Raw genomic sequence first — 12,160 nt, 5'->3', positions numbered from 1 at the left:
CAGTTGTCTCCTCAGCCCTTCTGTACCATTCTGTAGTTCTTTGAAGGTCCTGGTTACTAATCATGAGACTTCAAATTTTGTGTTAAAGACTAACTCCTGTAAAGGTGCTCAGGAAGCTGCCTGGGACTTCTCTTTGGCAGTGGACATGTTGTCAGTCTCCTGCACCTGCATTTTCTTCCTTCTGCTCACAAATTCAGTTACAATGGTTTCAAATGCACAAAAGTACAGTTAACCACCACCCTATTAACGTTAACTGATGAATATAGGAAGCAGTGGGAATCTGGGCACACGCTAGTTGTCATCTGACTCTGAATGTCAGGTAATAACTCTGACACATAGTGTGGGTTTTGCTGGGCTTCTTTGCTCATCTCAAATTATTCAGGCCTTAGCACTGTTGTCAGAAGTGATGTAAAGCAGAATATCTTCTTGCATTTCAGCTTTTGATGTCTCAACAAAATTAATGAGCCAAAAGGATTTTTTTTCCTCTCTGGAAGGAAAAAGTATAAAAAACAAGGAATGTTTCACAGTCTAGGCTTTCTAGGTTTGCCACAACAAATATGGGCTAATGCAGAGCCCTGGAGATGAAACAGACTGGACTTTGTGACTAGCCCTTACTTGGTTGAGGTACGACGGCTTTTAGAATATGTTGTTCTTTTCTTCTTAGATGCTACAGGGCAAGCACCGAGATCTTCAGTTAGGAGTGGGATATAGATATTGGTGCAGATATTGGTATAGGTACAAGGTGTTCTTGTCCATGCCCGTGGGAGAGAAAGGTCTGCGCTAGTGCTGGTAAAACCATGTTGGTGTGGAGTTGATTCAAGACCCATTCCACTAACTAACAAGAAGATAGAGCTAACTGGTACCTGGCTGAATGCAGTGACTACAATTTTCTGATTTTCAGAAGGGCACTCCTGATTTTATTTTTAAGCAAGTGAAGAGAATTGTACCTGATATACTCAAGTAGGTAGAAATGGTGCAAGAAGAGGTTGAAATTCAAGTTAAGCATTGCCCTTTGAAGCAGAGTTCAGCACTCTGGAAACAGCAAGGGTTGGACATTTTTGCCCACTGCAGAGCTGGGGACCTAAATACTCCAAGAAACATCAGTATTTGCAGGAGGTGAACCCTTTGTAGAAACCAGTACTAGTGCAGCAAACAGCATTGGTACACAGTGAACCCTGGGTTAGAAGGAACTCTTGAATCGAGATGTTGTAAATGTGCATTGCTCCTAATGGCCGTTGGTGGTAATAGCAAATCCTGTTTATTTTCATGTACAGAAGGAGGTATTATGCTCCTTGTACAGCATGTAATATACCACAAGAGGTGGGGTGCAGTCTGAAAACCCCTTGCTGGATGAACGCTTAAATCACTTGTTAGATCAATTCCAAAGCCATTGAATTTAACCTAATTACTACTTTGTTGGGTCCAGTAACATTCCCAGTAAATACTGATGTTTGTTTCATTCAAAGTGTTCAGAACGGAATTGTATTTCTCTCTTTTTAAATAGTCAAATATTGTTTCATAAGAACATTCCTGGTATGTAAATGAAAAATTTGTTAACTGTTCAATAACATTTCGCATGTGTATAAAAAGTCATGAGAACAAAAATATTTGCTTTGTGATTGAAAGGTACAGGGAGGGGAGTCTTTACCATCTGCCACTACCAAATTAATTTTCAAGGGGGTGGGGGGAAATAAATCCCTCTCATTGGAAGCTGTTCTGATCAGCTCTAATAGTAATATTTTATGTAGTATTTCTCTTCCAGAGCCCAGCAGAATTTAAAAGTAAATTCATCTTTCTAATGCCTTGGTAAGAGGAACATCTGTCTCAGACATTGTGAGGATTGAAGCACTGAGAGTTTTTTTAGAAATCTCATAATCATCCTGCAATATTTGTCTGGTGTATGTAATCCTAATATACCAATTGCAGCAGTAAATATTTTGCTATAACCAGACACTGAACTCCAAAAGAAACCTGTTTGGCTGCAGCTAATGAAAATGTAATGCCCATGATCCTGCGATGTTTGTGTTCTGCAGCACCAGCCCAGAGTTTTAAAGAGTTTTGAACCAGTAAGGCTCAGACTCTGCAACTTTGATGGAATGAAAAAGCCTCAAGCTTTCAACACCTGCCATAGAAATTTAATAAGGACCCTAATAAATGGGTCAGTTTCAACAAACAATTAACTTAACAACTTCATCTGGAAGGCTTCGAGGCCCTGTTTCATAGGAGGTAACTTGAGAGCAGTCTCATGTTATATAGTGTAGTTAATGTTTCCTTTAGAAAAACAGAGTTTTAAAGATTTAGTATTTCATGTGCTCCAAATTACATCAAATTGGCATTTGGTACACAACAAAGCCTTCAACCCCTGTATAGATCAAAAAGAAAATTTATACTAATCTTCTAAGCTGTTTGGAGGTTTCTTAAACACAAGGAAAAAAAACCAATTCCCAGTAATTCAAAAGCTTATAAAATGAATTTTGTGGGCAATTCGGATAAAATTATTCCTTACTCTTTGATTATGCCATTAAAATTCACACTTCTACAAATAAGGAGATTTTCTTCTTAGTACTGAATACTCACTGAACAGTGTAGCTGGACCGCACCACGTAGACTTGAGAGGAATGTGTTTTCCTACCTGTTGTCTTACGTTGTGAACTATTTTTTCAGCCTCTCGTGAAAGCATATAATAGAGGTTAAGTCTCTGAGGGTTCATAGTTCAATGTGTTTAATGTAACCCTATGCTTAGTTGAAGCAAAGGTAGAAAATTTAATTGCAGTTTTCCCTGCCCTACTTTACACATTTAATCTTAAATTCTCCATTTATTTTGCTGTCAGTTGGTAACGCTTACCCAGGCTCCCTTTCTCATCCCCCTTATTTTTTTTTTGTTACAGCTCACCCCTAATCACCCTTCCCATGTCGGTTGTGTTGCTTGCATGTGCCCTGTCTTTTGTCTTTGTATCTGAACTTTGTCTGACGTGTTGTGTTTGAACAGTAAAAGATCATCTGGACAAGGATCTGTGCTTTCTTACAGCTGTTGATATCCTGTACCTAATACCAACTTCCTGTATCTAACGTCTGGCTGCTTATTGTAACTAATGGCATGGCCTTTATTTGCTAATATGGCATATGCAATTGCAATTTGCATCTATATAGTCAAAAAGGGTAGAATGGCATGCTAGGATTCATGTGTCCCATCTGCATTGTATACAGGTCTTAGCCAGACATCACCCTTTTTTTGCTGGTTTGACACCAAATTTCAGCCATCAGTGCCATCAGTCTGGGTCTATGCAGAGATACAACCACCGAAATTAAAAGAGAAACCTAAGAAGTTCTCTTTAGCTTCATAGGAAGCTAATGGTATTGCGACGAACCTCGTCATGATGTGTAAAAACAACATGAGCTTTCATGTCTGGAAGGACACTGTTCAGTGTTTGAGACATGGTAGCACAAGCTTGGAATATTGTGGGCAGCAAGTGAACAATTTTAGGTAAAATGCATTTTTTAAGTTGTCAGCATGGCTTCCTTCATGAACATTAAGTTTGCAGAGAAAGCAGTATTCAAACTAGACAGAATGATGACTAATAATCAGAAATACCTAGGCAGAGTCACAGTGTAGGAACACTGTAAAGCCCAGTTTAAAATCCAGTTCTCATTTTATTTAGTGGCCTGGAGTTTGGGTAGTTTGAAAGTAGATTGTTCAATGGATGTTTGTTAGAGACTGATTGATTGCTTGGCTGTATGAGCTGGGGTTTTGGGGTGAGGAAGGCAGAAGGAGAGGAATTTGCAATTCCCAAGACTTAGGATGTCTGAACCATGGTTCATTTTGGAGCTAGGCTGATTTGAATATCATATAATTGCCCATCTATCTTTGTTGTTTAATAAGAAGTGCCATTTTCTCCTGATCGAAGACTTTGGCAGATGCTTGAATACCTCCAGAGCCATACAGGTTATGAGCTGGTTCTGTGGTGGCCATTGGTTACTGACAAAGTGGATAAGGAGTGATTCTTCTGACAAGTTATTGCCTCTGAAGCCTAGGGCAGTCAAAGCATCGTCTTTCAAAGTTAGCTGGATGACACCACCATTTTTGTCTTGAAAACTTGCATAGTGTTAATAACAGGTATATCTTGTATCTATAGAGGTTATAACCTGTGGTAGAAACGAGGAAGCTGGCTTTTGTGCATGTTATGAAACTAGTAGTTAACAAGATGTATTGAAGGTGTGTTGCAAGTGGATCTAAAAGCCAGCTTGGCCTGTTGTGAAGGCTTTAATGTCATCTGATGATGATGGTATCCTGGATGAAATGCTAATAGCTTTGGAAACAAATTTAAGTGACCTCCTGCTTTGCTTTGGGAGTAACATCTATACATGCAAATAAAGCAGTTTTCTGAAGCTAGGTAATTACACGCTGACAAGTGTTCCACTCAAATCAGCTTCCACATTTCATGCCTCCTTCATGTGCCCAGCCCTGTGGTGGTGTGCCTCAGAGGATTACACATAACTGGTTCTACAACAACAGAATAAACAGTATTTAAAAGCAATTCAATAGTCGCCATGTCCAATTTGTTGCTGAACGTAGAGGCTGTTAGGTGATTGGCTTCTTGTAGGTATTGCAACAGTAGTGACCTTTGAGGAGATTTGAAGGAGGAAGAAATGGCACTAGCAGTAAACGCCTGAGGAATTTCTAGGCTGCTGGGGAAGGAAATAGTGCCACGAAGAGAAGCAGCCGAACTCTCCTGTTCATTAAGCTGTTGAACCCTGAATTTGCCCAAGTGGTTTTTGAACTAGCTTAGTTTTACCCTGTGATAAATTAGTTGCATTTGCCAGAAGAGTTGACAAATCAGAATATGTGTCTTTGTCAATATTTATTTGCAAACTGACTAGGGTGCAGGTATTGTGTCTGAGCCAAATTCTGCTGTACTCTAGAACACAGCGGTGGGGCAAAGAACTGCATGTGTCACAATAGGTTCCTCATCCTACCAGTACACTTCTTCCTTCTCTACAAGCTTTTTTCCCCTCTAAATTATTGCAGCTACTGCCTGTCAGTGCCTTACCTTGTACTTTAATATGGATACTGGGTCTCTCCAACATCTTAGACCCTACTGTGAAAGCATGTTGCAGTTGAGCTTATTGGAAGAGTATGGAAGACCCAGCTTCTGTGTGGTGGTCAAAATTTCTTTTTATATATTTTTCTCTTATGTCAAGGTCTGAGCTGACCTTAAACAAAATGGCAATTTCTAAGTTTTTACCACCTTACAGCATTACATCTTTGAATCCAGCCCTCACAGCAGGCATCCTTCTTTTCCAGCACAGGATCTGTGTGCAGGCCAGCCATATGGTGTGTGTAATTATTATTTTATAATGGTGTTATTGCTCTCTAGCTGCCCAGTAAACCCAGTGCAGTTTCAGTAAACTATATACATCAGCATAGGAACTTTAGACTTGAATTATTTTCTTCACTTTTATACAATAGTAGGTGCGAAGGAGAAAAAAAGATACCATTTAATTTATAGAAACTGTATAAAGTTTATAGAGTCTCTACAATCATCTCAAATGAAACGGTTGTGGAGAAGAGGGGTTGTACCGAAACTGGGAGGTCCACAAAGCTGGAGAAGAATAACAGTTAAAGGCACACATCAGTAAATACCTGTGCTGAACTTTTCCCATTAACTACCAGCAGGCATATGGACTGCATTAGGGGTCAGTCTGCCTTAGGGATTTTATAAACACATTTCCTCCCCTTTCCTCTTCCCCATCCAGTTATTATTGCTTTAGACTATTACAGAATAAAATAGTGTCCATTCTGGGGTCATCATTCTTACGGGTAAGAGTCTGTTTGCTGTAGAAGCGTCACTGAGTAGTGTCAGAAGCCTGTGTATATATGCAAGTGCTTTCCTAAATGTGCTTGGGTTTTTTCTGGTGTGTGAGCTTCCGGAAGCAGTAATACCAGCTTGGCTCGCCCATTCTTTCAGGCATATGTGCAACTTTAATTTGCATTGACAGCAGCATCTCTGCAGCAAAATTCAGAGCCAATGTGTGCTCACTTTTATGGATGATCTGTAAATAAACACAGCTCTCTTCTGCATCCTTATTTACCCTGAAAATGAAGGTTGCCAAAGTGACTGGTGAAAAATAGGACCTGAAACCAAGAAACCGAGCCTCTGATGAAATCAGAAAACATTAATTTTGCTTCTGTGTACCCTTCTGTGTTTCCTCTCTGATTGTGGTCAAGACTGAAAGTCTGTAGAGCCGTGCCCTTTGACAAGGTCTCCTGCCCTGCCCAAAACCTGGCACTGCCCGCCTTAGCATTCCTGAGCATTTCAGGCAAGCTTAAGAAAGAGGTGGCCCCGTTGCCTGCCACTAGCTCCTGTGCCTGTTCTGCCTTACCTTTTGCACCAAGACATGTAACTGAACAAAAAGAAGTGTATTTGGGAACAGATCTGGCTTAATATTAACCTTTACCCACCCTCAAAAGTTGATTTTAACAGCTCGATTGTGGAAGTTACACCCTAGGTGACACATAGCACTTCTGCTGCTCAGCCGTGGATGTGTGAGTGCATGGAAAGCCACTTCTGGGGTTGAGGTGGCTTCTGAAGGAAGTGAAGCCCAAGAAAGACATGGCACGTCTCTTAGTTTATTGTACTTTGAGATTTGTAGGTGGTAAATGCTGTGGGTTTTTTACAGATATTCTGGAACCCTAATATAATTTACAGTTTCATTTGTAGAGAGCTGTTTCAGATCTGTGCATATTCTTCTAAGATACTTTAAAAGAGAAGCCAACAGCAATAATTAGTTTGGCATTTTCCATGTTTTCTAAAGCACTTAAGGGGTAATGACTTTTTAAAACCAATCTTACATAAAATCAGGTTTACAGGAATAAGAGGACTTAAAAGGCCTGAATGGCCATCAGTGACAGATGTAATTCATGCTGAAAGTTCTATTCCAATACATCAAAATAAGGAAAACAATTATACATATGATTAGAGGCTGCTGACCCTTCAGTTACAATGATCAAAAAGAACAATATTAAAATTTGATTTACGGAAGCTACTAGTTAGTCTATAATTAGTCTGACCAATAAAAACAAACCAGACTTCTACAGAATGTGATTTCCCAGTAGATAGGTTAGCTATTTTTGCAGGGCTGAAGAAACACAAAATGGTTTTAAAGTATATTTGATACACTCTATGAGTAAATTGAAATACAGCATGTAACTAGTTTTAATGTTTTTTGTCCATAAATTGCCAGATTTCCTTAATTCAAGTGAAATTTGAGAACCACTTGAGAATAATTGTCTCTAAAATGAAATATTACTTTGTCAGTCTACTTCATTTATATTAAATATATGGTTTACTTTTTTATATTAGAAGGTAAATGGAAGTTGGTCAGTAATATGATTCCCCTTACGCTTTTGCTGTAGTTCGCTATGGAAATGGATTCAGGAAATGGCAGATGTGATTAAAAACTCTTCAGCTGGCCCAAGAGCTGTTTGTACAGCACCTAGCATACAGCACTTCTGGCAAGGAACAAGCACTCCTCATCTTATTGCAATATAAATAAAATGATTCTGCTACGGAGGGACTTGGAATTTTGATTTTAAATGCTCTCGATAGGAGGTTGGGAAGATGAGATTTGATGAGGCTTTTACATTCATAAGAATGAAGAGAAAATTGTTGTGTTGGCTAATGCAGTCCTGTTTCCTTGTGCATGCAAGTAAGGACATTGGAATCCACGCTAGCCCAATTTGCACGAGGGTGTCAGAGGAATAATCCTATAAATTGACATAGAAGAGTCAAGCTGCCTCTCAGAGTCTAACATCACAGCAGAGCTGTGCACAACACATAAATGTTCACCTCTCAAAAACTACGCTGAAGATTGCAAAACTAAGAGAGACTTCTTCCTACGTCCTTTAGAATGCATCTACAAGCGTGTAGCTCATGTCTGGGCAAAGAAATTGAATAAAACACCATAGCTTAATCTTATACCTCCGGATTTGGAATATATTTGTTTTATTCGTAGGGCTCTCATGAATTATGACTTTTTTGTGCATCAATTTTTGAAATTTCCTACCTGCTTTCCTTCGTCTGGAAACTTAAGTGCTGTTTTTTGTTTCTGATAATTCTAGTGGAACGGGAAAATGTACAGAAGAGGACCTTTACCAGATGGATAAACCTACATTTGGGAAAGGTAAGACTGACAAACAAGCCTGATCTTGAGATACAAGGACTCAACCATAGACAGACTGCAGTTAATTAATATTAAAGTAGTTAAAATTTGGAAACAAAGTTGACTTCTGTTCATATGGGGAGGTTTGGAGGAGAATGAGGGGAAGATGAAAGCAAGTTTCTGGGTAAATGAAAATTGCTTTTCAGGCACAACGAATGCTTGGCTGGCTTTAGTTCATCTCAGGTGCATTTAAGTCTTCAGTGCTACTGACTGTTATCATGAGGCTAGAATTTTCACACAGATCGTACCCACATAAAATCAAATGTGGTTTAGGCAGTTCTGAGGTAATGATGACTGTGTTCTTCCTGGACTGGAAGTTCAAACATCTGAGGCATCATGGCCAAAGACAGATGTTCTTCAGAACCTGGCTTCATCCCAGATCTGCAGATGAGAAACATTAATTCCTTGTCAGTCATGTTTTGGGGGGCTATATGACGGGATCTTTACATATCCACTTACATCAGAGAAACTAATTTTTGGACATCACTTCATATTTTTAAGATGTAATTGTTTCTTAATCACACCATAATTTGGCTATTAAACGTAATTTACTGTTCTTCTTGATCGTAGGTAAGTACTAACTCTCCTGAGCAGTCTGCCATTCAGAGAATTATTTTCCTGCTGTTGGGATTGAAAGGAGAGAAAAAATAGTGAGACAGCAGCAATGATTAGTGCAGGATCAAGGAATGAGCCCAGCTTCCTAACCTAGACCAACAGCCCTAACTTGCACCGGAGTTGGGGCTTCAGAGTGCTTTTAGTATCTGTGGCTAAATTTCATAAAGTACAGATTGGGACTAAGTTTGGGCTACAAGCTGACTCTCAGTCTTGGTCCTGTAGTTCTTGGAAGGTGACTGCATTTCAGACATAGTAAAGCAAAGAGGTTTTAGAAGAAAGGCATCACATATATAGTTGTTTAAGTCCACTACTCTGCAGTGAGCGTTGCTGAAGGAATAAAGGGATCCTCTTAAATCTCACTGGAAAATCAGAATAAGGCTAGTTGGAAATGTTTTGGCTAGCAATTGCTCCCAAAGGTGTCTCAGAACTAAGACAGTGTTATGTGATTCCTTCGTGAATCAGGCTCTGGGGCTTTAAACTAACTTCAGTTTTGGAAGTCGTCAAAAAGGTTTGTCAAATATATGACTGTGGAGAAGGTCTTTGATTTACAGAAGGAATTAGATCATGAAAAAGGCTGTAGGGTGCTGTTAATTCTGCTGTGCCAAGCATATGAAGTCTTAGAAACTTTGTGGGCAGGTGAACTGTTTTCTCTGGAGTACATATGAATACTTTTCCCCTCTGATTCAACAAAGAAGAATGCTTTTCTGAAGAAAGGGCAAAGGCCTGCTGCTATATTGATGTTCTTCCTGGAAGTGGCATAATAAACATATCCCTGTAAAAAACGAGAGCTTCGCTAAAGCTCTCTCTCATTACAGGTGATTCCCTGAGGACACCCACTGAGAAAAGTGGCTCTGTCTTTATCCTCAAAGCAGCACTTCTTGCAGAGTGGCTTCATTCTTTTAAGGGCAGCAGTGAAGCTGTCTTCTTGTACTTCTTCAGGAAACTTATGGTGTGGTGTGCCATCTTTTGGACCAGACCATCCCATCTGCATCATCTTTTGAGAGGAGCTGGGTCTGCTAGTCGTGGGATAGTTGGAAGTGGTCTGCATCTTCCAGGTTCTGGTGGTTCTTGTCTTAAGTAATGAAAGAATAAAAAAGGTTTGGATTTGAGGCTTTCAGATAGGTTGTTTAACCTTGAAATGAACTATCATTATGGAGCATTGTTTAGTACTCTTGCCTAGATTAAAGACTAGTAAGAAAAATGTATGGTCCCAGGTTGCCAGAAGCAGTGCTTAATCGAACAGTAGTGCGTTACTCAACCAAAGATAAAAAGATTTGGCTCTTTAGGGACACGTGAGTGAGTGACACCTGAACACAGCGTAACTGCTGCAGCTGAGACTACCCCTAAGGGCTGAGCTGACTGGGCTGTGTGTCTCACAGTGCACACATCTTCGGACACCTCAGGGAAGTAAGGTGATGGTTCCCTTTGGAGGAGTTTGCTGAGAAGAGAGAGACACAATACAAGAAGTTGCTATTTAAGTACTTTGAAAATACTGGGAAACAGAATGACACCCCAGAAACCTTCCAGAGGAGACAGGACATTGGGCTAGCTGGATCTTGGACTTATTTTAGGCATAAAGTGGGATTCGATTCTGTTGGACTTGTCTTAGTCTGAGGGTTCAGCACCAGCCCTTGGGTGTTTGCTTCCTAGGCAGAGTATTGAGGGTGAGATTCTGTTACGGGAAATCCAGAATAAGTTCTTGTCTGATCTCAGTTACATGAGTACTATATCTCGGTTTTAGCTCAGACATTCTTAGGACAGAATTGCCACTGATGTGAAGAAAAGTCAGGCCTTTCTTTCTTCAGGCTAAGATTTATCTGTAGTATCTCTGCCTTGTAAAGTTCTTACTCTCTGAAATCATGGTGACATACCAAGCAGTACTGCTGTAGAAGCTACCTGGTTTCTTTTCTTCACAGTGCAAGCCACCTCTGAAAGTGAAAGACTTGTTTATTGACATACAAGATGGCAAAATCTTGATGGCGCTACTGGAAGTACTGTCAGGACAAAAGCTGGTATGTATACAAGAGGGAGAAACCTCCGCAGGTATGGAGCTCTGCGTGTTACGAGCAACAATGTATGGACGTCCGAGGAATAAGGGTGAATTTGGTCCCACGTCTTGGGTATAGTAAGAAGCATTTCAGCAACTGCATTGCAATTTCCATATGTTACAGGCTGGTGTGCTGAGTTGTAACTTAGATTTCAAGGAAATATATAACTATGGTGTAAATAGTGTGTGATCAGTGTAAATGTTCCTACCCTTCAGGTATTATAAGGCTTTAATACATTCATGCTCACGTATTCCGTTTGGAGATCACCCAAGTCACATTACCAAGAAAAGATGTATTTGCTGCAGTATTTTTTAATCTGTAAATTCTGTTTCTGTTTTGTCTAAGATCATTATGACACTTAATAGGTCTGCTATCCTGGCTCAGGTTTCATTAGTCATACTGATATGCTCTAAATCAGAAGGGCAAAGTTTCACTTATCCGAATCTTTTTCTTGCCTCCTTTCTTTGTAAGAGCTGTATAAAGTTCCACATACCAGAAATGGAAACACCCAGTGCAAATATAAATTACCAATTACAGCTGACTAATGTTTTCTTTCTACATCAGTCTTGTCAGCAAGTACTCTCTTCTGTGTGGGTATCGCACTTGGATAAGAGGAGAGACCTGTTCTGCAGCTGCCTCACCACTGCAGATGCACTTGCGCCTGGTGATGCTCTATAGTGACTGAACTGTCTGCATACTGCAGCATGAATGGCCACTGTGGTCACACATGCAGAACTGCCTATTTTTTAATGTTCTTGCACCTTTGGGGAGCTGTAGCAGAAGCAGCAGTGTCTCTGTGTGCATTCACACAGACCACATTGAAAGCCAGGCTGGAAAGGAATTGAAGGGGGAAACACATCATGGTAAACCCTAGGCTATGCCCCAGGATGTCAGGGAGAAGGGCAAAGAAGGAGGTAAGGTCAACTGGCTAAACTTCTGGTGCTGGCAGTTAGGTCTTCCTGCACAAATGATAAAAACAGTGTGGCAGGAAGACAGGCATGCAACAAATCTGTTTCATTTCTGCCAAAATGAAGGCTTCTCCCTCCCACCTGACTGTGCCTGCTATGAAAAATGTTCATGCTTCCTAATTAGGAACATTTAATTTATTTCAAGGAAAAAAAAATCTATTATTACAAATTTTCAGGTAAATTTGATCCTGAGACTGAACGTGGTTGGGGAGTGATTACATAAATAATCAACGTGGCGAGTCCAAGAGACTGCTAAGATCTGGAGAGCAGGAAAGCTGGCTGGTTGCTAACCCTGTTTTGCTACAGCAA

General features: G+C 40.1%; 1 protein-coding gene across 1 annotated transcript in view; it reads left to right on the top strand.

Moving 5' to 3' along the window:
* CLMN (calmin) overlaps nt 1-12,160 on the top strand; it is a 78,552-nt gene that overhangs the window by 44,462 nt on the left and 21,930 nt on the right. Inside the window, exons 2-3 of the mRNA XM_064460685.1 lie at nt 8,120-8,181; nt 10,752-10,847. Coding sequence (XP_064316755.1) covers nt 8,120-8,181; nt 10,752-10,847 — 158 coding nt within the window. The remainder of the gene's footprint in view (nt 1-8,119; nt 8,182-10,751; nt 10,848-12,160) is intronic.

Source organism: Phalacrocorax carbo, chromosome 9 (assembly GCF_963921805.1).
Source record: "Phalacrocorax carbo chromosome 9, bPhaCar2.1, whole genome shotgun sequence".
In the NCBI taxonomy this organism is placed as follows: Eukaryota; Metazoa; Chordata; class Aves; order Suliformes; family Phalacrocoracidae; genus Phalacrocorax; species Phalacrocorax carbo.
Note: the sequence above shows the minus strand (reverse complement) of the source record. Positions and strands in the feature narration are given on the sequence as shown.